General features: G+C 32.8%; 3 protein-coding genes across 4 annotated transcripts in view; 2 read left to right on the top strand and 1 right to left on the bottom strand.

Annotated features, from left to right (window-relative positions):
- Nucleotides 1-22,649, top strand: part of Ctr9 (RNA polymerase-associated protein Ctr9) — a 331,471-nt gene that overhangs the window by 289,279 nt on the left and 19,543 nt on the right. The window lies entirely within an intron of this gene.
- LOC149482743 (uncharacterized) lies at nt 13,785-18,972 on the top strand. Its single transcript, XM_089703501.1, has 3 exons — nt 13,785-13,979; nt 16,189-16,648; nt 17,735-18,972. The coding sequence occupies exons 1-3, from the start codon at nt 13,910-13,912 to the stop codon at nt 17,850-17,852; spliced, it is 648 nt and encodes a 215-aa protein (XP_089559627.1). The 5' UTR covers nt 13,785-13,909; the 3' UTR covers nt 17,853-18,972.
- mus81 (mus81 structure-specific endonuclease subunit) lies at nt 19,021-21,273 on the bottom strand. Of its 2 annotated transcripts, none has more exons than XM_089703499.1 (4): nt 21,159-21,273; nt 20,063-21,021; nt 19,575-19,986; nt 19,021-19,464 (listed from the first exon to the last, which is right to left on the bottom strand). In XM_089703499.1, exons 1-4 carry the CDS (start codon nt 21,222-21,224, stop codon nt 19,138-19,140), a joined length of 1,764 nt encoding a protein of 587 aa, XP_089559625.1. In that variant the 5' UTR covers nt 21,225-21,273; the 3' UTR covers nt 19,021-19,137. The 2 variants fall into 2 exon arrangements, with proteins under 2 accessions (XP_089559625.1, XP_089559626.1); XM_089703500.1 differs by having other exon boundaries at nt 20,063-20,990; nt 21,159-21,254.

Raw genomic sequence — 22,649 nt, 5'->3', positions numbered from 1 at the left:
CCCTGTATACGTAACCTTTCCATTAAAATATTTAATCAGTGTTATAGTTTATATAAGTTGGTACCTACCTGTATGCATAGGTTTATAGAGTAGGGGCTTATTGCGTTCGATGGCATAGACGGGTATTAGACTGGTTGTGGTTTCATAAAAGCCGTATTATAAGGTAGCATCTAAGGGTAGCATAGACTATATTATTATGTTTATCTTTTCAATTAGTTAAATATATGATATAGGGGAAGCTTAGAGCTTTCTTAACCTTATGTAACGTCTTAAACCAGATAGGTACTTAAAAAAAATGTTGTGTGGTTTTATGAAACCACGGTAAAAGTGAAACTGTTCGAACGGTTCCGAACACTGCTTTGTGTAGCGCATGTCGCGTGACGGTCGGCTGCCGAGTAGGTATACCTACAACGATAGCGCCGCGCCTACGCCTAGCCGCGATACACGCGACATGCGCTACACAGACCAAAAAGTTTGAGACGATGTAATAAAAGTTTCACTTTAATATACTTAATCATCATATTAATTAACTAGGTACTCTCTAAAGTCTAATGATTTAATTTCTCAATTTCGGAGGGAAATATACCTACCTAGCATTTCTATACGCTATAAGAGGAAAGCTTATCTACAAAAATAAAACTTTAATTCATAGATATTCAAAGCCTACCTATAAGATTATGAAACTGAGACTTGAGAGATTGGCAAAGAAGAGGAAATTTTTATTGAGTCAAAATTTAAATCGCCATTACCCCATAACCAAAGCATTGCCAAAAGAAATATTTTTGTACCAAAAGAAATCAAGACCCTTCGAGACATATCACATAACATCAAAGCTATATATTAAATAGGTACTCTGATGGAAGGCAATTCACAAATCACAAATGTCATTGAAGCTGTACAAAAGCTTCGATTGAAATTTACATTTAATTTAAACTCAGCCTAGAATGAAAATACAACAATATAAATATACAATATAAATGGGGTTAATCAAACCCGAAGTGACAATTAGCACCGGTGATACTTATTCAATAATAAACTCACCGTCGAAAATATGAAAGGCAAGTGAAAATAAAGCCAAATGCAACAGGTTTTTAATCGTGGGCTCAGGGTCGGGCAAGGCTAGGCTTCGCTTTGCTTAAATAAGTGATAGTTAATATAAGTATGAACAAGGTTCTGTTTCATTTTTCGTTGGAGAAGTGGCAATAGACACAATATTATAGACGACTGAAAACAAACATACCTAAATGGGGTTAATTACCTTCTTGACCACAATAAATAATAATTTTTTGTTGATGCAGGTACCTAAACATTAAAAATGTAAAAGGTAAATTTTAATACAAAGTTTAGTATAAATATAATGTAAGTCAAAGAGTATATATAATGTATATGTAAGTATAAGGGCTTTCAGACGATCAGACCTTAGAGCCTAGATTAAATCTTGCACCTGACGCTAACGTACATTACAGACTTTAATAAAATATTTCATTTTGAAAAATACATGTTGTTTTTAATAAAAATAAAATAGTCTTTACTTAGCAAAAGCTGCAACCTCTGGTATTACAATTATGAATTAGGGTTTACATAGATGGTTAAAAATTATTCTTTTTGAGACGCACGAACGAACGAACGGATAGTTAAATGTAAATCTATACTAATATTATAAAGAGGAAAAGTTTGTAAGTATGTATGTAAGTATGTATGTATGTATGTATGGTTTTCACGCAAAAACTACTGGACCGATTTCAAAAATTCTTTCACCATTAGAAAGCTGCATCTTTACTGAGCAACATAGGCTATATTGCATTTTCAAAAAAATTAGAGATCCTTACCAAAAATGCAATAATGTAACCCAAGGTGTAAAAAAATCCTCAATAAAACTTCTGTCATCGCGTGCGCTGCGGAATCTATTGAAGATAGAACAAAAAAATGTTCTACAGTATTATAGAATGGATCAATATCTACAAGAAAGTCCGCGATACCATATGTCCATCTTCAGTAGTTATGTTACTACAACAACTTTTTTACGTTTTCAAAGTAAATAAAAGTGCCGACAGTAATCAAACCATGTTATCCATACACATATATTAAACCCTCGTCTGTCGGAACACAGATCTGAGCCAAAAATTTTGTACCCGTTGTCTGTCGTGGCACAGATCTGTGCCAAATCATCGCCGGTTGGAAATTAGCTCATTGTAACGCAAATATAGTTCAAATCTGCATAAACGACTATTTAGTTGATAGCTTATGAATTACTGAATATTTAAAGTCCATCACTTAATAATTTGACCGATAAATATTCGAAATATAACAGTAATTATGTCATACTTTAGTCGAGTAACTTTTAAATTTTAAAGTTTTAAAAAATGTAAAATTTTGCGGAAAGTTGATAAACGGTAAGTATTTATTGTTCTTTTTATTATTATTCACTATATATCCTAATGTTTATGTGCCGAAATAATGAAAATTACCAATAATTATACCACAAATAATGGCTCCAAATATGTATCTACCATTTCACTGTACGTTGCTTAGTTTTTGACCCCTGGTTAATCGTATTTTATTTTTAATATTTTATTTGTTTTTTACATCATTTTACAAGAAATTTTATGAAGATTTTTATAATATAATTCAAAATTTGATACTGTGTTCCATTTTAAAGATATTTCGTTTTCAATTCAGAACCGACAATAATTTCCCCGTAAAATTCGCGTACAGGATGTTCGCATATTGTATGAAATTGAAAAATTTAATTGTTCGTCTTCATACATATATGTTTTGTTTATATTGATGGGTATCGTTTTTGTGGTATTTATTGTCCTCAGGTTTAATACGATATAATCAACTATACAAATTATAGTCCGTAACCTCTATGGAATTCCTTTAATTTTAGTATATTATGGTTAAAAGTGTATATTATATGCTGGAAAAATAGTAAAAAAAACCTACATCGGGAACAATGGTTTTCACTATGACCTATATATAGGACAAAGTGACTATGTTACTATGTAATTTGTGTAGGACAAACTGGAAAAGAAATTTAACACATTAATTGTACAACATATTCTTACCTTAATACAAATGCAACATATTATTTTTTATTGGGGAACCATATGTTTCTGAAAAAATAAAAAACCGGCCAAGTGCGAGTCGGACTCGCGCACCGAGGGCTTCGTACAAACTTATTTTTTTAATTATGCTGTAGGTATCTTTTAATTCATATTTTAGAATTCTTTATCTGTGCTATAAGACGTTGCTATTGTAAGTTTTTATAACCTTGCAAATGTCGAAAATTACGAAAATTTGCAGCATAAACGGTTGTATCTTTTGATTGCGTTGGCATATATTATGTTTGATTCTGTTTTTATTTTGTTTATCTGTCGTCTCACAATTTCAAAATGAACGACAACACGGGAGTTGTCATTTTTGAAACCCAGATAGTCCAAAGATGTTTTTTACACATATTTTGGGGTTATTTCTTTAAAACTGGAAGAATGTTTTTTTATAGTTTTGAGCCTCAATACGATTCGCGCTTCAAGGACTCCGAACAAACCTACTTTTTATTATGTTTTAACTTCTAGTGTTTTTAGTGAATTTTTCTTTATCTGTGCTGTAAAACCTTGCTTTTAACCAAGTCCACTTAACTTTTGACCCGTAGGTTTTGATTCCCTTGCTAGTAGTTGCGGTTTTCAGAATATGCCGCATATGAATATTATTTCTTCTGATTGCGTCTTAAATCTTATATTATCTCCATACCAATTTGCATGAAATTTGGTATGGAGATATTTTGATACCCGAGAAAGGACATAGGCTACCTTTTATTGCGAAATATGTACCACGGGCGAAGCCGGGGCGGACCTCTAGTCTTATATATAAAAATGAATCGCAAAATGTGTTGGTAAGCGCATAACTCGAGAACGGCTGAACCGATTTCGATAATTCTTTTTTTATTATATTCCTTGAAGTACGAGGATGGTTTTTATGTAGAGAAAACGTAAATATGTACCACGGGCGAAGCCGGGGCGGACCGCTAGTGTATTATAAATCTGAGTTTTTAATGTGAATATCAAGTTAATACATGTAGCCGTTCATTAGTTGTAAGTTGAAATTATTATTTTTTTTTATATAAAGTGTAATTAAAAAAATCATGTTATTTGCGATTATTCTTATATCTGTTTTATAAAACATTGCTTTTTACCAAATTTAAAGATTTTATGTACTTGGGAAGTACCCTGTCGGTTTTGATTCCATTGCAAAAGTCAAAATTTGCTAAAAATTGCAGCATTAATGGCTGCATCCCAAAGGGTTTGGTTTTTAAGGGTCCAGAACCCTAATAGGATCACGTCTGTCCATTCCATCTGCCCATCTGTCTGTCAAGACCCATTTTCACAGGAACGCGTGATGTGACATAAAACTGAAATTTATATTGATTACTTGAGTCGATTGAAGCTGTGAAAAAATCAAACTTATAAACCAACGCAATCAAAAGATAAAGCCGTTTATTAACTCAGGCCCCGGAATCACAGACACAATAGAAAATCTATTGTATCGTGGACCGATCGGGCCGTTCGGGGCTCAATGGGTTATGCTGCAAATTTCGACATTCGCAAGGGAATCGACACCTACAGGGTACTTTCCGTGTACGTAGAGTTTTGAAATTGGGGTAAAATAAGGTCTTATAGCGCAGATTGAAGAATAATTTCGAAAAACATAAAATTTCGGAGTTACAACATAATAAAAATGTTGTGTGGTTTTATGAAACCACGGTAAAAGTGAAACTGTTCGAACGGTTCCGAACACTGCCTTATCTCGGCAGCCGACCGTCACGCGACATGCGCTACACAGACCAAAAAGTTTGAGACGATGTAATAAAAGTTTCACTTTAAAAATTGGTTTGTTCGGAGCCCACGGTGTGCGAGTCCGACTCTCACTTGGCCGGTTTTTTATTCTTATGTACTATATGTAGTACATTTGTAGGCCGAATGTTAAAGCTGATGTAGATCGCTGTCTGAAGATTATTTTTATTTGCATTCATGACTTTAAATAGCCTTGGAACATTACTTATTTAATAAAACGAATTAAATGCATCATTTGCAGTACGCCTGCAAATATAAATCTACCCTCTCATTTTGTAAATGACTAGCGATAACAATAATTGTATTTTTGCCTTTTGGTGTCAAAACTGCTTCTATTACCCAGAAGAAGAATGCAATTTTTCTATTTGAAGATATCACATTGCTGTTTAAACTACATAATCAATAATAACTTATTTGTTAGGTAACCCTAAAATAAACTTCCGTCTTGATATTTTAATTTTCTTTCGAAAATAAAAATTTGTATTTGATAGAATAACCTTTTCTGATTCGTAAGCATTTGAGTATCAATAAAAGAGAATTCAAATGGATCCAAACAACGATTCTTATGGCAATGGAAGACAAGACACTCCAAGGCTTACTTTAACAATAGGACGTAACAGTATTTGAAATCAAGAAATATAACTCTGTATATTTTGTCAAATGAACAGATAATAATACTAACACGATTAGTGTTTGGGAATTTACAGCTTTTAATTCCTGATACCAGGATTCTTCATGAAATTCTACACATAACACGTCTTACTTTATTCCAATCAAAATATTTTTTAAGTTTCATGCTGTTTTTGTACTATGGACTCCCTAAACTACTGAACCGATTTTAATACAATTTTACCGATTAGTTTATATCTTAATTACAATATGCTTGGAAATACTGCATGTATTGAAGTACAACTAGATTGGATAGCGTTCATCACTTTCCTGATCACATTCAAGTGGAACCTCGTGGTAATAAATCGTCGTCTCGAGGCGGTCGTTGTGTCCGAACTCCGATGTATAAGAAAAAATGAACAGAAGTTAACATGCTAAGTTGCAAATATTCCTATTTATTGGCCAATGTTGGCGTCAACACCACACATTACAACCACATGAGTATATAAATAGTACAGACACAAAGCTTCATAAGAATTTTTTTTTCTGTCAGTTAAGTAAAATTTATTTAAGTAAATAAAACATTTAGATGTATAATAATTGTTTATTTATTTTGAATCTTTAAGTTTATTGATTTTTATCCTTAACATAAGCTGTATTTTATAAAAAATATTAAAAACTCGAATTTCCGAAATTTTTGATTTATAAGTTAAATGTAACAGTTTTTAATTAAGTTATGGTATAATTAAATGTAGATTTCACTTTTGTACAGCTTAGACATTTTTCTGTATGGATACAGTGCCTTTCGATTTGTAGTTGGACAACATTTCATTTTATAGGTACTATATTATAATAATTAAGAGCATGAAAGAAAAAAAAGCATTTCTTCATAATGCTATTGTTACCACAAAAAATATTTTCTTAATCGCTAATTTTAAGAAAAAATAAATTAAAATTAAAATTGATGTGGAGACGTTATACATACAGACGTTAGAACAAAGTCCACCATAAGAATGAAGTCATTTAGGAATAAGACGATTTTTAAACATTAATAAAAACCTAAATATTTTTAAAAAGTAAAAATTACTGTTAGTTTTTATCTAGTTTTGATTAAAATAAAAATAAAAAAAAAGTAGCAAAAATTTTTGAAATGTTCTAATTTTGGAGCAGACTGTAATGTCTGTATTTGTATGAACATATGTGGAGATCGCGTCCACTCATTTTCATGCGTAAACGATGATATTCATACTCAACTTTCTCGAATTTTTATAAAATAAACCTATGTTTTTGTTATATTCACTCAAAAGATTGTCTATTCTAGTGTGAAAATACAAAAATAAAAATCTAAAATACCTTGATATTAGCTGTGTTTTACCTGAAAATAAAACACATATTAAATACTTACCTATATTTGAAGCTTACTTATTGAGAAGGTACCTAGCTTTTTCCGCCTATTTTTCCCTCTCTTTCCTTTGTATATATGCTATCTCTCTCGCACACCTCTCCACCAGGTGGCGGGGCCCACGATAATGTGCGGGCGCTGGATGTTTTTCATTGAGTCGAAATCCACAACAGGTGGACGTTAAGTGTAAGCTTCAAATATAGGTAAGTATTTAATATGTGTTTTATTTTCAGGTAAAACACAGCTATTAAACACTTGACCGTAATTTGAAGCTTACTTATTGAGACCTGTTTGTTACCCACCTGGTGTACAATATATGGACGCCAATGTGAACTTGAATACATAAGTAATTACTTATTTCTTTATTGGAAAGAGTAAGGTGTGCAGATAGTATACCAATAAATCACACAAATTGTTATATTATATAATATATTAACAATCCCAGATGAAAAGTTAATCAAATAAGAACCAAAAAGTTAATCTAAAATGAAAAGTATTAGAACTTATAAGATTGGTTCAAGTGTACCTTAGTTAACCTTTTGGGCTTGAAAAGTTAAAGTTACTACAATTTCCACTATCTTTAGCGTAAATCTGCGAAAGCGCCAGTAACGACTTTCAATTACGCATATATATGTTACTTACAAAATGAAGCAACAGCTGATCCCGACGAGGCAAAAATACCTCAAACTCAAACCTTTATTTATTCAATTAGAACTCTGCAGAAGCACAATTGTATCATCTTAACATAGAATTACCACCTGTCTCAACTCACACAGTATTAACCCAACCGGACAAGAAGAGACCTTGGTCCTTACTTTTGGGGTCAGAAATAAATTTAAAAGGTCACCCCTTGAATAAGGCAATAAAATATCAAAACAGGTAAACGGTTTTAATTATAATACAGATTTTTAACATCCAACCAAACCGTGCGGTATCTATTAATGTTTAGAGCCAACGCCACCAATCATAAACTCAAACTCAAACTCAAACATTTATTCATTCAATTAGACTTCTTCTTATAGAAGCACTTTTGAAACGTCATTACATATTTTAAAATTTACCACCGATTCGGATTCATAATCTAAACATGGCTAGTACTTTCAGTACAATGCATTAATCATTTATTTAAAACTGATAGGTCATAAACTCTGTACTGGAAACAAATATACTGAACTCAAGAGACTAAAATGATAAGGAACTTATCTGTGTCCCAAAACTGCAATTACTACAGCCAAGTACGTTACTTTTAATCAATTCGGTTTTAAGATATAATTATGATTTACATCAGAACTTATATACCGAAAGCCTCGGGACTACATAACGTGACTTATTTATAATAATAGTGTTTGTGCATAACACTAGGCAGTCAACAGCTATATGAACGTCACATAGGAAAAGAGCCAAATTTATCCAGTCAGTAGTAACAAAGGATTTTAACTATAGGTACTTTATTCTAATTCAACCAACTACTACTAGCTACTCCGTATGTCTTTTGGGTAGACGGAGGCAAATAGGATTTTTATTCCAACTATATCATTTGATATTTTGAAAATGTACTCCACATTTTCATACCGTCAGAGTCATTTTGCAGATTATAGTGGTGCAGCACTGAACACTGTCTATTAGGTGGCTGGTGCTGCTGACCAGGCCTTCAGTTCCGCTTTCCAGAATACCTTCACCCTTCTAGGTGTTACTACTACTGAAATAGCGGTACTCTATCGCGTCGTTCAGGTCTCTAACTGACAGGATTTCTCATATTATCGTAACAACCTCACTCGTTCTAACGAGAACAAATTATCGCCAAGGAGTTCTGCTGCAGGATAATGGCAAGAGAGATTATAAGCTTAACTATGCATTATTATGTTCAGGAATATGGTGGATTTTGAATACTATCGTCGTCTGAAAGTATCTCCTTTCGATTAACTTCATTAAGGATGCAGATCTGATCCCATCTTTGTTCAGTAGGAATGCTACGACAGTCTAAACGTTACACTGGACAAAGAAAATTGCCCTAAATATAGTCGGTTGTTCCAACATCCGTAATATGGCTAGCCTAAGGTTAGTTATCCCTTGATTGTAACTGCTACCAATGGAGGCATTGCTCTTGTGTTGTCCACAGTTGTGCGAGTGCAAAAATGAAGAACTGAGCTCGTGGGGAGCTATGTCGAATGAATCTGTGTTAAGATTATGACAGTATAGGACAGTTAGCTGTGGATGCGAAGACAGGACATTACTTTATTCATCCGTAAACACGCGAGGCAGCCACGGACAGCGATATAGCAAGAACTAAACTAGCAAAGTTTAGTTCGCTTACCAGACTTTGTCATGTTTTAAATGCAGTATATCCTCTGTATAGCATTGCATTTATGACTAACTTAATTCACCCGTAAACACGAGAAGCAGGCACGGATAGCGATATAGCAAGAACTAAACCAGCAAAGTTTAGTTCGCTTACCAGACTTATATTTTAAAAGCCGTATAGTCTGTACATTCCATTTATTGCCCCCCCCCCCCCCCTCAAAGCAAAGAAATGAGAAGTCATTTGGCAGAGCTTTCTCGTTAAGGGTAGGGGTTCCAAGTAATATCTAATAATAAGAGGCTTTTGTTTGGAAAGATTGACTTTCCGTTATTTATCCTCTATCCTATGTAACTCAACAGTCAGTATTCTCGGCATTCGTTGAGTACTTAAACGTTTTACGTTAATAGTTATATATAACTTTATTATACAATATAATAATCCTGGTGGGATGACAAGAAACTTGTCTAACAAACGATTATCCTAATCCCTCAGCGATTTATTGTTTGAGCCCCGAAGAAAAATCTCATGGGTGCAATAATGAGGTCAAATGGGTTGAAAAACGAGTCAAATAAATTGCCTACAAGACCGGGCAACTAAAATAGGCCTATGAGAGGTCAACTATACGTAATCAATCGTCATTTGTTACATTCAATCGCTTTGCGATTAAAAAATCTCTTCCGATGTTTTTATATGAAAATTGGTCGGCTAGTGCCATTGAATTACGATACCAAACATACCGTTGACACAAGGCTTGGTGACAATCCTCGAAACCACCGCCACAAATCATCTGCGAGATGATATTTGATCCGACTCGCCTTCCTTTGTTGTGAATAGGCTTTGCATTGGTAAATACGATTTGTTCAATTCCAATTTCCATAATTGGTAAACCAATGTAGTTTCCTGATTCCTGAAGCGTAAACTTTTAGGATACGAAGTATCAATTTCATGCGCCCATTATTTGACGTCTCTAACCTTTATTGTATTTATTAGGTCATATTACTATACTGCCCACTGTGAAGTAGATTTCAAAACCTTTTTCTACCTACCTTAGAAGAGTGAAGATCCGATACGGTCATATCCAAAACTTCTTTCGTGGGTCCTCGTTGACGAAAGCAAATATCTATGATCATTTTAATGATCAATCCTTTGTATATTTGCACCAATCGCCATCAAAGCCCCGCGAGGGCTGATATATATTTGCACCATTTCCCCGTGGGGACGGTTGTTATCAAAGCCCCGCGAAGGCTGATATATATTTGCACCATGTCTCCGTGAGGTACTGTTGTAATCAAAGCCCCGCGAGGGCTGATATATATTTGCACCATTTCTCCGTGAGGGACGGTTGTAATCAAAGCCCCGCGAGGGCTGATATATATTCGCACCATTTTTTCCGTGAGGGACGGTTGTAATCAAAGCCCCGCGAGGGCCGATATATATTTGCACCATTTCCCTGCGAGCGACAGCTGCGCGAGGGATGTTTGTAACTAGAAATAAGTAGGGCCTGCCAAAAAATGCTTGAGACACCCTGCGAGGGTGGATTTGACCTGGCTAACCCCTGCGAGGAGTAGTGGCCACATTTATGTATTCTGCTTCAAGCAAGAATACACCTTAGTGCTAATATAAAATTAGCAGTAAATAATCATTTAAATAATATAGCAATTAACAAGGTCCTTTAACTTATTTTCCAATGTTAGCGACATTTAATAAATTCATAATTCAAATCAATTCACTAAATTTTAAAATGAACTTCGATTCATATTTATTTTTGTTCATGCAATCGATGTAACATTTAGTTGCTTTATGTCCGTTAACATTCCTTACGAACGCAACCATACCGTCGTAGGACGTTATATTTAATTGCACAAAATAATCTCCACTCACCCGCAATTTTTTACTTTTTGTCAAGGTGTACAAGTTTATAATATTATTCTAAAACGTTAGAAGTGAATTGTAAATCCTTTGAAATAAATTTATCTAAATCTAATTTATATTAAGGTATCTCGATAATTATTATACGATAACCCTTTCAGCACAAGTTCAGTAAACCAAAGAATTTAATTGTAAAATTTTGGTACTTACTCGTTTTAACAAAAAAGTTGCATCATTTGAACATAGGAAACGTAATTTTCAATCAAATTAGACGTGTGTAATATGTCTATTTTCACATAAAAACGGATCAGAATAATACTCATAAAAGGACACGTAGGTATAGACTACGGATAGTTTTGAATGCGTGGAACATTCATGGTACGTATCTACTATACATGAGCGAATTCCATCATTATTCAGTTGAGCGGTAACTCCCGTACGATTTATAAAATAATATCACAACATGTTCTGACTTGTCGTGACTTCTTGGAGCTGACTCATCTCGTTCGATAATTTTTAGTAATAAACTATGATAGGAATTCCGAACCGTTCCTAGCGATAACGACAATGTAATAAAGTCGTAGCAATGGATTGTATGCCTGTAAAGCTTTGAGTTGGCTCATATCCATACTAAGTATTAATTGTAATTTTTCCACGAAAAATTCACTTGTAACCTTGTAATAAAAACACATTATTAAAAATGAAATAAAATATTAAAAATATCTATATACAAGAGAGGGTATTTGATATATTTAGTAATATCAAATAATCACAAAAGTAATATTAACGATTCGAGTAAAGCCGAACGGTAACACCGTTAAAATAGCTTTACTCACAGTATTAAAAATTCAAATATTAATTAGTACATATTGCATAATGAAATATTTCAAAAGAAAAGTTACTATTTCAAGTAAAATGTAACGGTTGTATCGTTAATTTTAAATATATTTATTCATGCTATTAAGTATTTAAGCATATTGAAAAATAAACTATTGCTGAAGGATTCATTAAAAACCTCAGCATTTTAAATAAAGTCCAACGATTATACCGTTGACTTTAAAGATTTTTACTCATTTTTAAGTAAAATATCATAAGAATAGATTAAAAATAACTCACTGTACCGATCCGACGGGATACACTTTTTAACACTTTTAGCACTTGCTTTAAGTAATACTTAATAGCACCAAGGTTGTAGTCTTGTAGACAACCTTCTCGCGGCGGAAGCTAGACGCCAATGAAAAACATCCAGCGCCCGCACATTATCGTGGGCCCCGCCACCTGGTGGAGAGGTGTGCGAGAGAGATAGCATATATACAAAGGAAAGAGAGGGAAAAATAGGCGGAAAAAGCTAGGTACCTTCTCAATAAGTAAGCTTCAAATTACGGTCAAGTGTTTAATATTTTATTATGAGTATTTTTCTTAACAATGTCGTATTTTTTCAAAATGTGTGGGAAAAAATGGTTCTAATAAATAAAATAAACATGCCAGGGAGTAAGTAAGGTAACTAATATAAAGTTTGGTTATCTAGTTAGCATCAAAATTTACAAGAGTGTCACAGGTTAAAGTTTATATCACAAATTTTAATATCGAAAAAAATCGGCAAATCAGCGCCGACCGCTCGAATTTCTCCGACAGACAGCACCTTTTTGACGCGGCGCGCCGCGACAGCTGAGGGGATCCTTATCCCATTAAATGATGTTTTATTATAGACTGTTTCAATACCAGCAAAATACTTTTTAAATGAAAAGAATTGGATATTCCATTCAAAAGATATAACGAATTTTTAAAAGTGTCAATCTACAGAAAATAGTAGGTATACTGTTCGAGCAGGCCGTAGTGCGGGGGTCACGGAGGAATTCTACCAATATGCGTCTTGACGGAACACAGTGGGGTTTTGGTCGGTAGGAATCCGACATAACCCACGGCCCCACGGGACGGGGTAAAGGTGATTTTCATGTGATTAAAAATTAAACCTATAGTCCGACCTATTTAGTAGACTTTTCACTGTAACGATATCGCTATCTATGCGGGTGAAACCGCAGGGCATTGCTAGTTTTCAATAAAATAGTACCTAATAACTATTATCATATTTTATATTATTCTCCTTAGATAAGGTCCCAAAGCTTAATAAATAAAATAAAATTGTTTACGATTTTTTTTGTGAACTACTTCAATGGATAAGACGTACTATAACACGTGCCTATATTTTATCACAGAACACTAGCCTGTACATACTCCTGCTATTTATTAATACACACTGGGTATGTATATCCCACAAAAAAAATCTGTAGTATTTATTTATCCTTTATTGCTCTTAGATAACTTAAATGAACTTAATATAATTATAAATTATAAAATTTAATTAAAACAAATGGCGCTAAATAGCGATTTCTAGTGTTCTATATTTAAAACAATCAAAATTTTATTCTAATTTTTTCTTGCCCCTGCGACATGCCAGTATTCCAACACCATTATTTTGATGCATAATGTAGCGGATTAGATAAAAAGTCCAAGTAAATATCGCTTTAATTAAAGACTCCTGAAATTTTTGCAACCACGAAAAAGAAAGAATAAAAAAGTAAAATATCCAATAATTTAACATGACAATCTGTTTTCTTCTGCATAGAACAGATCTTGGAACAGATAAATGTTTGAAATAAAAAATTCATTTATCTGGCAACATTAAGCTACTTCAAAAAGACTCCGCTCTAATGCCGTCAATCGCACTAATAAAAAAAACAATCACGATACGCACCTAAACGCACCGCACCTATCAGCTATCTCTATCTATTGCTGGCGTTTGTAATTTGTATTCGTAGTAGCAGTACTTTCCGACGTGTATTTTTAATAAATATAGTGCAATTACCTATTGAAAATATGAGGAAAGTAATATTTTTGTGTTTATTATCGCTGTCTCTGTGCCTCGGCAAACCTGCTGATAATCAAGGTAAGATTACCAGAACAATCTGGCGTCCATTAAATTATATTGCGTTTATATTCATTTTTTCTCATGGATAGCTTGTGTTAACGATTACAAAACAAGTTATTCTCAATAGTTGATCACTAATGAGTATTGCACCATATTTTGTCTCCAATGGTATGAGACAAGTTATTATTTATTATTTTCCTTTTCAATAAGCCAGAAATTGCAGAAAATAGCTTTATTTACTCAGAAGTATGGTTTATTTTTCTAGTAAGATTCATGATAATATTATACGGAGAGTTTTTACGACAAAAAAATGACTTGCGACGAAAGAATTCAGAGGGAAAGTAATGTTCGCTTTAATAGATTGCAATAATTAAGAAATAAATAACTGTTTAATGATCGGCTAAATAATGAAACATATTATACTCAGATAATGCAGGCATTTAACCTCGGTATCATACATAGTGTATTCTTTGTTTTGGTTTAGATACATGATGCATACAGAAAAATAAAAATATTTTTAATTTTATAAACAAAGTGAAAGTACCTAGCATTTATTGTTTTGTGTCCGTACATTTCGTGTATCCGCATGTTGAATTTAACTATAAATTTTTTAATTTATATTAAGCAAGATATTGGTATAATCCTAATTTTATAAATTTAGATGAGATTTGGTGCGGAGATAATTCGAGACCCAAGAAAAGACATAGAATAGTTTTTATCTTGGAAATCTCATGCGAAAGGAAACTATGCAAACGAAGCCGTGGGCGAAAAGCTAGTTCCTTAAAAAAACCATATTCATATTATGTGCATTATCAATCAACCAAAGTCAATATCCAAACTTATGTTTCTAAGAACATATTTCAATGTTTGCACCTCTACTACAACTAGATTTCCTTTTAAACTGCAAGGTAGTAATTTCCAGTTAGTCAGACGCTGAACACTACCATTTACATACATAACTATTGAAATATAGTGTCTTGAGGTAATTGTAGGAGCGATTATTATAATAGGTATCACTTGTGCCATAATAATTGGTTGATATTTTCTAAAAATAATTTCATAGGCCTTAGTAAAGGTTGCATGGGACTTTCAAATGTATACACATGCATGTGAATTATTTACACTTCACTGGCTTGCACTCATATCTTTTACAAATATCAACAACCTCAGGAAAAATATAGAATTACATGTCATCTTATCTTTTTCTTGGTCTAAACTCTAATTATATTTACTGTAAATATGATGTTAAAAAATCATTTATTTAAGTGTATTTACTATTTAATATTTATTACATTATGTCTCAATTAATACATAATTAGAGGGAATGGAAAGTATATTACTGTGATAAAATAGTGATGTAAATGACCTTAGATACTTGTAATTGGAAATTCATATTATCATTAAGTAAACAATGTACCTATGCAGTTAGAATTTAACCAATGTTTAACAAGTACCTACATTATATATTTTTTATTGCAAGTCTTGTTATCTTGAATATTGTCTTTCTTAGAAGCTCATCATTAGATTAACAAATATGTAAAGTAGTTATGTCAACTCTATTCCAATAGATTGTTGATAAGGTCCAAAATAATGTTATAATACCAGTTTAAAAATATTCAAATTTGCATAACCGGTATGAATGTGTATCAAACCTACATGAGGTTGAATTAATTCTAAATTGGTTGTAAAAAAGACTGCTTAGTTTGGTTTTCCATAAAAAAATTATATTAGAAAATAATTGTTTGTTTCGCAACAGTTTGGACTCACAAATATTATCTCTTACTAGCTGCTCCGCGCGGTTTCACCCCCGTGGCTCCACCCCTGTTGGTCGCAGCGTGATGATATATAGCCTATAACCTTCCTCGATAAATGGGCTATCTAACACCGAAAGAATTTTTCAAATCGGACCAGTAGTTCCCGAGATTAGCGCGTTCAAACAAACAAACAAACTCTTCAGCTTTATAATATTATTATCTGATATATCTTATATTATTGTAATACTTTGGTATTACATCATATATTTTATCCTTTATTTCAAGTCAAAATGTTGCAGTCTCTTCCCATTTATGAAACTAATAAGCATAAATTATTCCAATTAATAAATTAAACAATTAAGTTTGAAAATGTCACCTTTTATGTGTCTCTAAACCTTCTATCTACCAAATACAATACAGTAATGTAATGTTCTTTAACTTTTGAAGCATAAGCAAAACCTTTTTATTTTCAGGTGCACCTGGTGTTCCATCCCCACCAGCCCCCTTACCATCACAGCCTCAAGTCCCAGTTAGTTCAAATGCGCCTGTAGCCCCTAATGCGCCTAAAATCACTGCTCCTGTTCCAGTTCCCATTATTGTTCCAGTACCCGGCCCAACGCCCAATCCACAGGTAAAATCCGAACAAGCTGCTAGTCCAGCTGCACAAGCACCTGCAAAACCTGTAGATTCCGCTCCCGCTCCCGCGAAACCTGTTGCGCCTGCGCCAGTCCCGACCACAGACAATAATAAAACTACAGAAAAGAAAGTCGAAATCCCCCCTCAGGGCAAGCCTCAAGAAGCCCCAGCGAACAAAACGGACGAAGCACCCAAAACCCCCGTTCCAGTACCTACTGAGAAACCTAGTGAGCCCACAAAACCTACTGTTGCACCAAAGGACGATGCTGCAGTTCATCCCATTGAAGCACGATCAGGGTTAGTTTACTATATCCATACTAATATTATAAATACGAAAGTAACTCTGTCTGTCTGTCTATTACTCAATCACGCCTTAACTTCTGAACCAATTTCCATGAAATTTGGTATAGAGATATTTTGATACCCGAGAAAGGACATAGGCTACTTTTTACCCCGGGAAATAGGATAGGTTTTATCCCGGAAATCCCACTGGAACGGGAACTATGCGGGTTTTCTTTGACTGCGCGGGCGAAGCTGCGGGTGGAAAGCTAGTCTTCTATATAATTATAATGAATCGCCTAATTATTAGGCCCTATTTATTTGTATTGGTAAGCGCAGATCTCGATAAAGGCTTAACCGATTTTATACTTTTCTTTTTAATATTCCTTTAAGAATGAGGAATATTTATACTATGGAGAGAAAACATAAACATGTACCACGAACAAAGCCGGGGCGGGCCGTTAGTTATGTATAATTCGATTTTCCTACTATCTCATACCTATTAATAATCAGCATAAATTTGATGTAATCTGAAATGAGATTTTATAAATCTATAAAATTAAGATGCATATCTTGCTTTTACAAACACAGATAATATTTAAATTTTAAAACAGGTCTCAGAGAACAGTTTCCACTTGATTCATGTGCTTCAAATTAAAAACATTCCACAGACCTTCTTATTTCTTAAAATCGAATAAAATATGATGTGTAAAAATAAATTAAGATGATAAAGCATTTAAACTAAAAAACAATACTTACTTTTTCGTTCTTATGTTATAAACGCGAAACGTAAGAAAGTTTGTTTCTCTTTCACGAAGATACAACTGGACGGATTTAGATGATACTTGGCAGTCAAGTAGGTTATGTAGGTAACAGAATAACACAAGAAAATAAATCCATACTTCTGTGTTCGTCCACGGAGGTGTAACCGCGCGACACAGCCGCTAGTAGTATGAAAAAAACAAAGACATTTTTCAAAAGAGAAGATTTTAATTTTTACTTTATAGCAGTTATTTTTTTTTTCATGTTGTCAATTCTTCTCATTCTAATTATTGACCCCAAACTATTTTTTATATTCATTCATTTTACAAATTGCTATTTCAGATTTGATGGTCCTAGTTTCATTGGAGGCATCATATTGACTTTGGGACTCCTTGCTATCGGCTTCATGGGCTTCAAGTACTACAAAAATCAAACTGAGAGAAACTACCACACTCTTTAAGTTTAATGATATATTTTTAAGTGCACCAAGCTATTTTAAGTTTGTTTAATATATTGTAACCTTGGGTTATAATGTATTTGCTGCAATGTTGTTAGAGCATTGTTTTTTCTTCATTTTAAACAAGATTTAAATAAGTATAATTTATAAATAACATTACATTTTAGTTAATGAGTTCATTTTTGTTTTCTGATTCTATGAGGGAAAGTTGAAAGAATCAACTTCATTGCAGCAAAACAATACTCAATTTTTATATCTGGATGAGATTTGATTAAGTTTTATTAGTTAATTTTAAGTGCACTTTTTAATACGTCAAAAAATCTATAACAGGGTTTTATTGCGTGTAGATAAATTTCTTACGTAAAGATTGTGTAATATTATGGTGGCTGGTTATTATTTTTATAACATGTCCGAATTTATATACTAGATCTGTATGAGCCACTAATCTGTAGTTTAGTTTTATGTTACATTCATAATTTGGCATTTAATTTTAATTTTTCTTCTAAATGTTAACTTTAAAAAATGTGTGTATATATTTGAGCACTTGTGATCTAAAACAGTAATCTTTTCTAAGATCTGAAAATTTGCTAAACTGATATTCTATAATATTGTGTGTTGAATTTATAATAGAGTTTTAAAATTTATAAATATATTATATAAATAAATGTTGAGTATTTCGAGTGCAACTAAGCCTTAGGCAATTTTACTCTTGTATTATTCTGTGCCATTCGCTCCTCAACCATAAATAGTTTGTTTCACGTATTTTTCCAAAATTCGCCTAAGTAACTGCACTAACATGTATATAGGTCTAAGTTTATAACTAAGAGGAAAATGTGATTACGAAAATGAGGGTCTAAAAATTTAATCTAACCAAGGTTAGGTTAGAACATTCTGTTCAGAATCTCTGTATTTCTCACAAATATTTGTCTAGCTTTTTTATTGAGTTTCAAATAAAACAGTAATTGCGCCAAACTATCCTGTCAAATTATTTACCCTTGTTTTATACTGACGAAAGTTGATTCCATCCTAAAGTGCTCTTAAATCTGAACTATTTATAATAGATTACTCGGACATCACTCATGTCACATTCAATAGTTGTGTTTAATAAATGTTTAAACAATAATGCTCTTTCATTTATATTACAAAATCAATGAATTAATAACGTAAAATGTATTAAATAAAAATCTTTATTTACACATACCTATTTAAATTAGAAAAATACATGATTTCTTGTTAATATTCTAGTCATTCATGATTTATATTTGCAATATACATAATTTAAAATGGGCTAAAATGTAAATAAATGAAATACAGCAAGACTTACGCTGGGGCCGACATTACGATTTAGGTCGCCATATTTTAAATTAGCAAGTAAAAATTCTCCTTCCTTTTGAGAACAATTTTCATATGCAGTTAGCAATGATTTTGGAGTTTTGTACACATTTGTTATTGCTAAAGCTTTTTCAACAGACATTCCTTTCAGCTGAAGCAAAATCTTTATAAACATTTCTGTGACGGTTAATACCTTGTTTTTAATAGATGCTTTATTGAAATACTCAAATGTCATTAGCATGCCATTAGCTGGGTCACAACTTGAGCCTTGCAAGAATTTACCCTGAAATAAAACCATTATAGATGGCATTATACTATAAACTATATACTATAAATTTAACTTTATACTTAAATCCTTTGATTTGGTATTTATTCCAAGTGTTCTAAAATTACCTTGTATTCTTCATCCAGCCTCTTTGTCATCATAGCCAGAAATCTATTTGTTTTCACCAATGAATCAGTTGCATATACCTTAAATCCATCTTGAATTCTAGTATTAGCAAGTGCTTGTAAAAGAGATGGCAATGGCAATCCTACATGCTTATTCTTTTCATATGATTCTATTAAATATATAACATTATGCAAACCACTTTTACGCAATCTGAATTTTTGTTCATGAAATCTACCATCTTTTATACTTGATCCTAAATCATCCATCCTCTTTCTTTCAACAACATATGGTAGAACTAGTTCAGTCCCATTAGTTTTATGTCTTGCAATCCATGTAAAATCTCCCACTTTCAGACTTCTTGCCTCATAATTGAGATCAGGATAAACACGAAATGGATCTGGTGTATTTGCATTTCTAAAAAAAAGGTGTATAAAATGTTAATTTTATGTGTAAGTATATAAATAGGATAGAATTAGTGAAAGAAACCCACCCATGAGTTTCATGTTTATCAATTATTAATACAACATCAAATGAATTTGGTTCCATTGTAATTATACTTGTAGCTAATTGTGGAACACCTTCAGTATCATTATTCTTATCTTCATTAATTCTAATTGGATTATCTATTCTGATTAATTCTGGAAGAGGGTTTGTAATAATTTGACTTCTAGTTTCTTGTGGTGGAGATTTGTGAAATATCATATTGTTGATAGAAGGTTTATCTTTATTTTCCTCCCATAACTTATTTGCCAATGAAGTGCCATCTTCTGTCAGAGAATATTCTGCATACTTATGTTTTACCATTTTCACAAGACCTTTACTTATTAATCTTCCCATATTTGACCAAGCGGAATACCTTACAGACTTAGACACTGTGAATGATTCTTCGCAATACTTTTGAGCTATTTCAATCAGTTCACCTTTTTTTAAAGAAATTCCATTGTTTTTCTTTGAATGTTCCAATAAACCCATAAGTATTCCATAGCCGCCTGATCTAAAGGCAGGCTTATAGATATTTCTTTGTTTTTGGTTTGGAGATATATCAGATTGATTTTTATCAGTAATCTTTTCCACTGCTTCACTGGCACTGGGTGGATCATCATCATCAATATTTATTACTTCCAAACTATTGTCTGTGCTTATACATTTAGAATTCTTCAAAGATTGATCCAAATATAAACATATCTTTTTATTAAACCCTTTAAGAATTGCACAATCAGCTCCAGATTTCAAAGGTAATGGATATTGGGACAGGGAATTTAATGCGGTTCTAAATATTGGTTCATGCTTACTTTTTTTTGCTTGTGCATCAACCAACAGATTTTTAAGACATTTCTCAAAATATTTATTTGGCTTCCTTCTTTTAAATGTTATTCTTTTTCCTTGAGGTGAATTCATTGTTGTGTTGAAACTTGAAACTGACAACCTATGTTGTTTTAAACCAAAAATCTACTAATCAACATGTAATCAACCAACTAAATCAAGTAGAGACCACAAAACTCAAGACTCCAGAGCTATTTAGGGAGCCACATGTTTTATTAGGGCTTACTAGTCAGTAATTTTTTTTTATGTTCACCACTACTTACCTTCGTGATTACATAAATATCGCGTATTCGTATATTTTTATTATTTGTTTTTCGCGCATAATGCATATGTTTTGAAATTTGAAACCTGAAGGCCTATTCAAGTATTCACAAAGTACCTAATATTATTATGTCATTGTCAAATATTGACATCACAGAATAGTCAGTGCACGTCAGTGTTTGTTGCTGTTTTCCAATTACAGAGCATAATGCGACTCAGTGCCGCACAATGCCGAATTATGCTGATGCTTAATTGGAACATGAAACGCACCAGCAGGTTGCGCTGTTCAGTGTTGAAAAAAAAATATTCTTAGAGTTAGCAATAACCTCATTAATGTGTAAATAAAGTGGTATACATAATAATTGGTTGAAAAATATTTACGGTTATTTTAAGTAATTTGGATTTTGATTATTTCATTAACATTTTTTTCAATGTTTGTACCTTCATCCATACTTATATTTATTTTTTTAACACAATTTGAATTAACTTTGATTATTTCGAAAAAACTACAATGAAACGAAAGGAATAAACCTAGTGGTATTTGCAAGGGTATTTGTTTGTATTCTCTTTGGAGCAAATAATAGACACGTAGTATATATCTGTCAATTGTGTAATAGATCAATAGATCTATGTAATAGATAGACATCTTCTAGTGATCTTCTAGTACCTCGTCTAGTACAGTGCCGGTGGTACAGTGTGGGTACCTGTGGTGGGTACAGTGCTAACTGCTACGCGCTTCTATGCTACGCGGCTACGCCCGCCGGAACATTTGGCCGGTGGAAATTTTCGAAAACAATTCGGAAATAACGCTGTAATTTGGACAAATCGTCTTTTAAGGACAGGTCCCATTTTAGCAACTAAATTTATTATTAAATAAAGTGAACTCTGAAACTAAGGAGATTTTGTGTCAACAAACTTTATATTTCTGCACTCACTATTCGTTTTGCGTTCGCTATTTGCTTGGTGTAATCGTTAAGTGTGCACAAGCGATTAATCCGTAACTAATTCAGATATAAAAAAAACTTTAAACTGATTACGAAAGTACTTAACCCAATGAGTAAAATGGCCATAATAAATTTTTAAAAATAAAACGATAAATATCCAAAAATGTTACATTAAACTCTCCCATACATTTTATTTCCCATACCTACATTTTGCATCCATATTAGATTTCGAAGTGACGTCCTCAGTGTGCAATGCCATGAGAAGCTCTATTTACAGTTTCTAAATGAACTTCCCTTCAATTTTGCGAAGTAATTAAAGCAGAAAACCAAAAAATGAAAGAAAAAGATGAAATCTTTCATATTAAACGTACATGGGATATTCGTATCTCATACTAAATGTACGGAAGGGTTTAAAGTTAATTTTTTACATATTATGTATTTCTTGTTTTATTTTTTTAAATTTATTATGGCCATGGACGTATAAAAAAAGACGGACGCCGTATTACGAACAAACAACGTGAAGCCACCATAGTAAGCTAGCGATTGTGT

This window comes from Colias philodice, chromosome 14 (assembly GCF_061535455.1).
Source record: "Colias philodice isolate Cphi_HAF_F1 chromosome 14, ilColPhil1 Martin Lab GWU primary, whole genome shotgun sequence".
Taxonomy (NCBI): Eukaryota; Metazoa; Arthropoda; class Insecta; order Lepidoptera; family Pieridae; genus Colias; species Colias philodice.
Note: the sequence above shows the minus strand (reverse complement) of the source record. Positions and strands in the feature narration are given on the sequence as shown.

Coding starts and splice junctions, on each gene's coding strand:
- LOC149482743 (XM_089703501.1), top strand. CDS start 13,910: ATGAGGAAAGTAATATTTTTGTGTTTATTATCGCTGTCTCTGTGCCTC. Junction 13,980..16,188: donor CAAACCTGCTGATAATCAAG/GTAAGATTACCA, acceptor TTTTATTTTCAG/GTGCACCTGGTGTTCCATCC. Junction 16,649..17,734: donor CCCATTGAAGCACGATCAGG/GTTAGTTTACTA, acceptor TTGCTATTTCAG/ATTTGATGGTCCTAGTTTCA.
- mus81 (XM_089703499.1), bottom strand. CDS start 21,224: ATGCATTATGCGCGAAAAACAAATAATAAAAATATACGAATACGCGAT. Junction 19,987..20,062: donor GATAAACATGAAACTCATGG/GTGGGTTTCTTT, acceptor CCTTTTTTTTAG/AAATGCAAATACACCAGATC. Junction 19,465..19,574: donor GGCTGGATGAAGAATACAAG/GTAATTTTAGAA, acceptor GTTTTATTTCAG/GGTAAATTCTTGCAAGGCTC.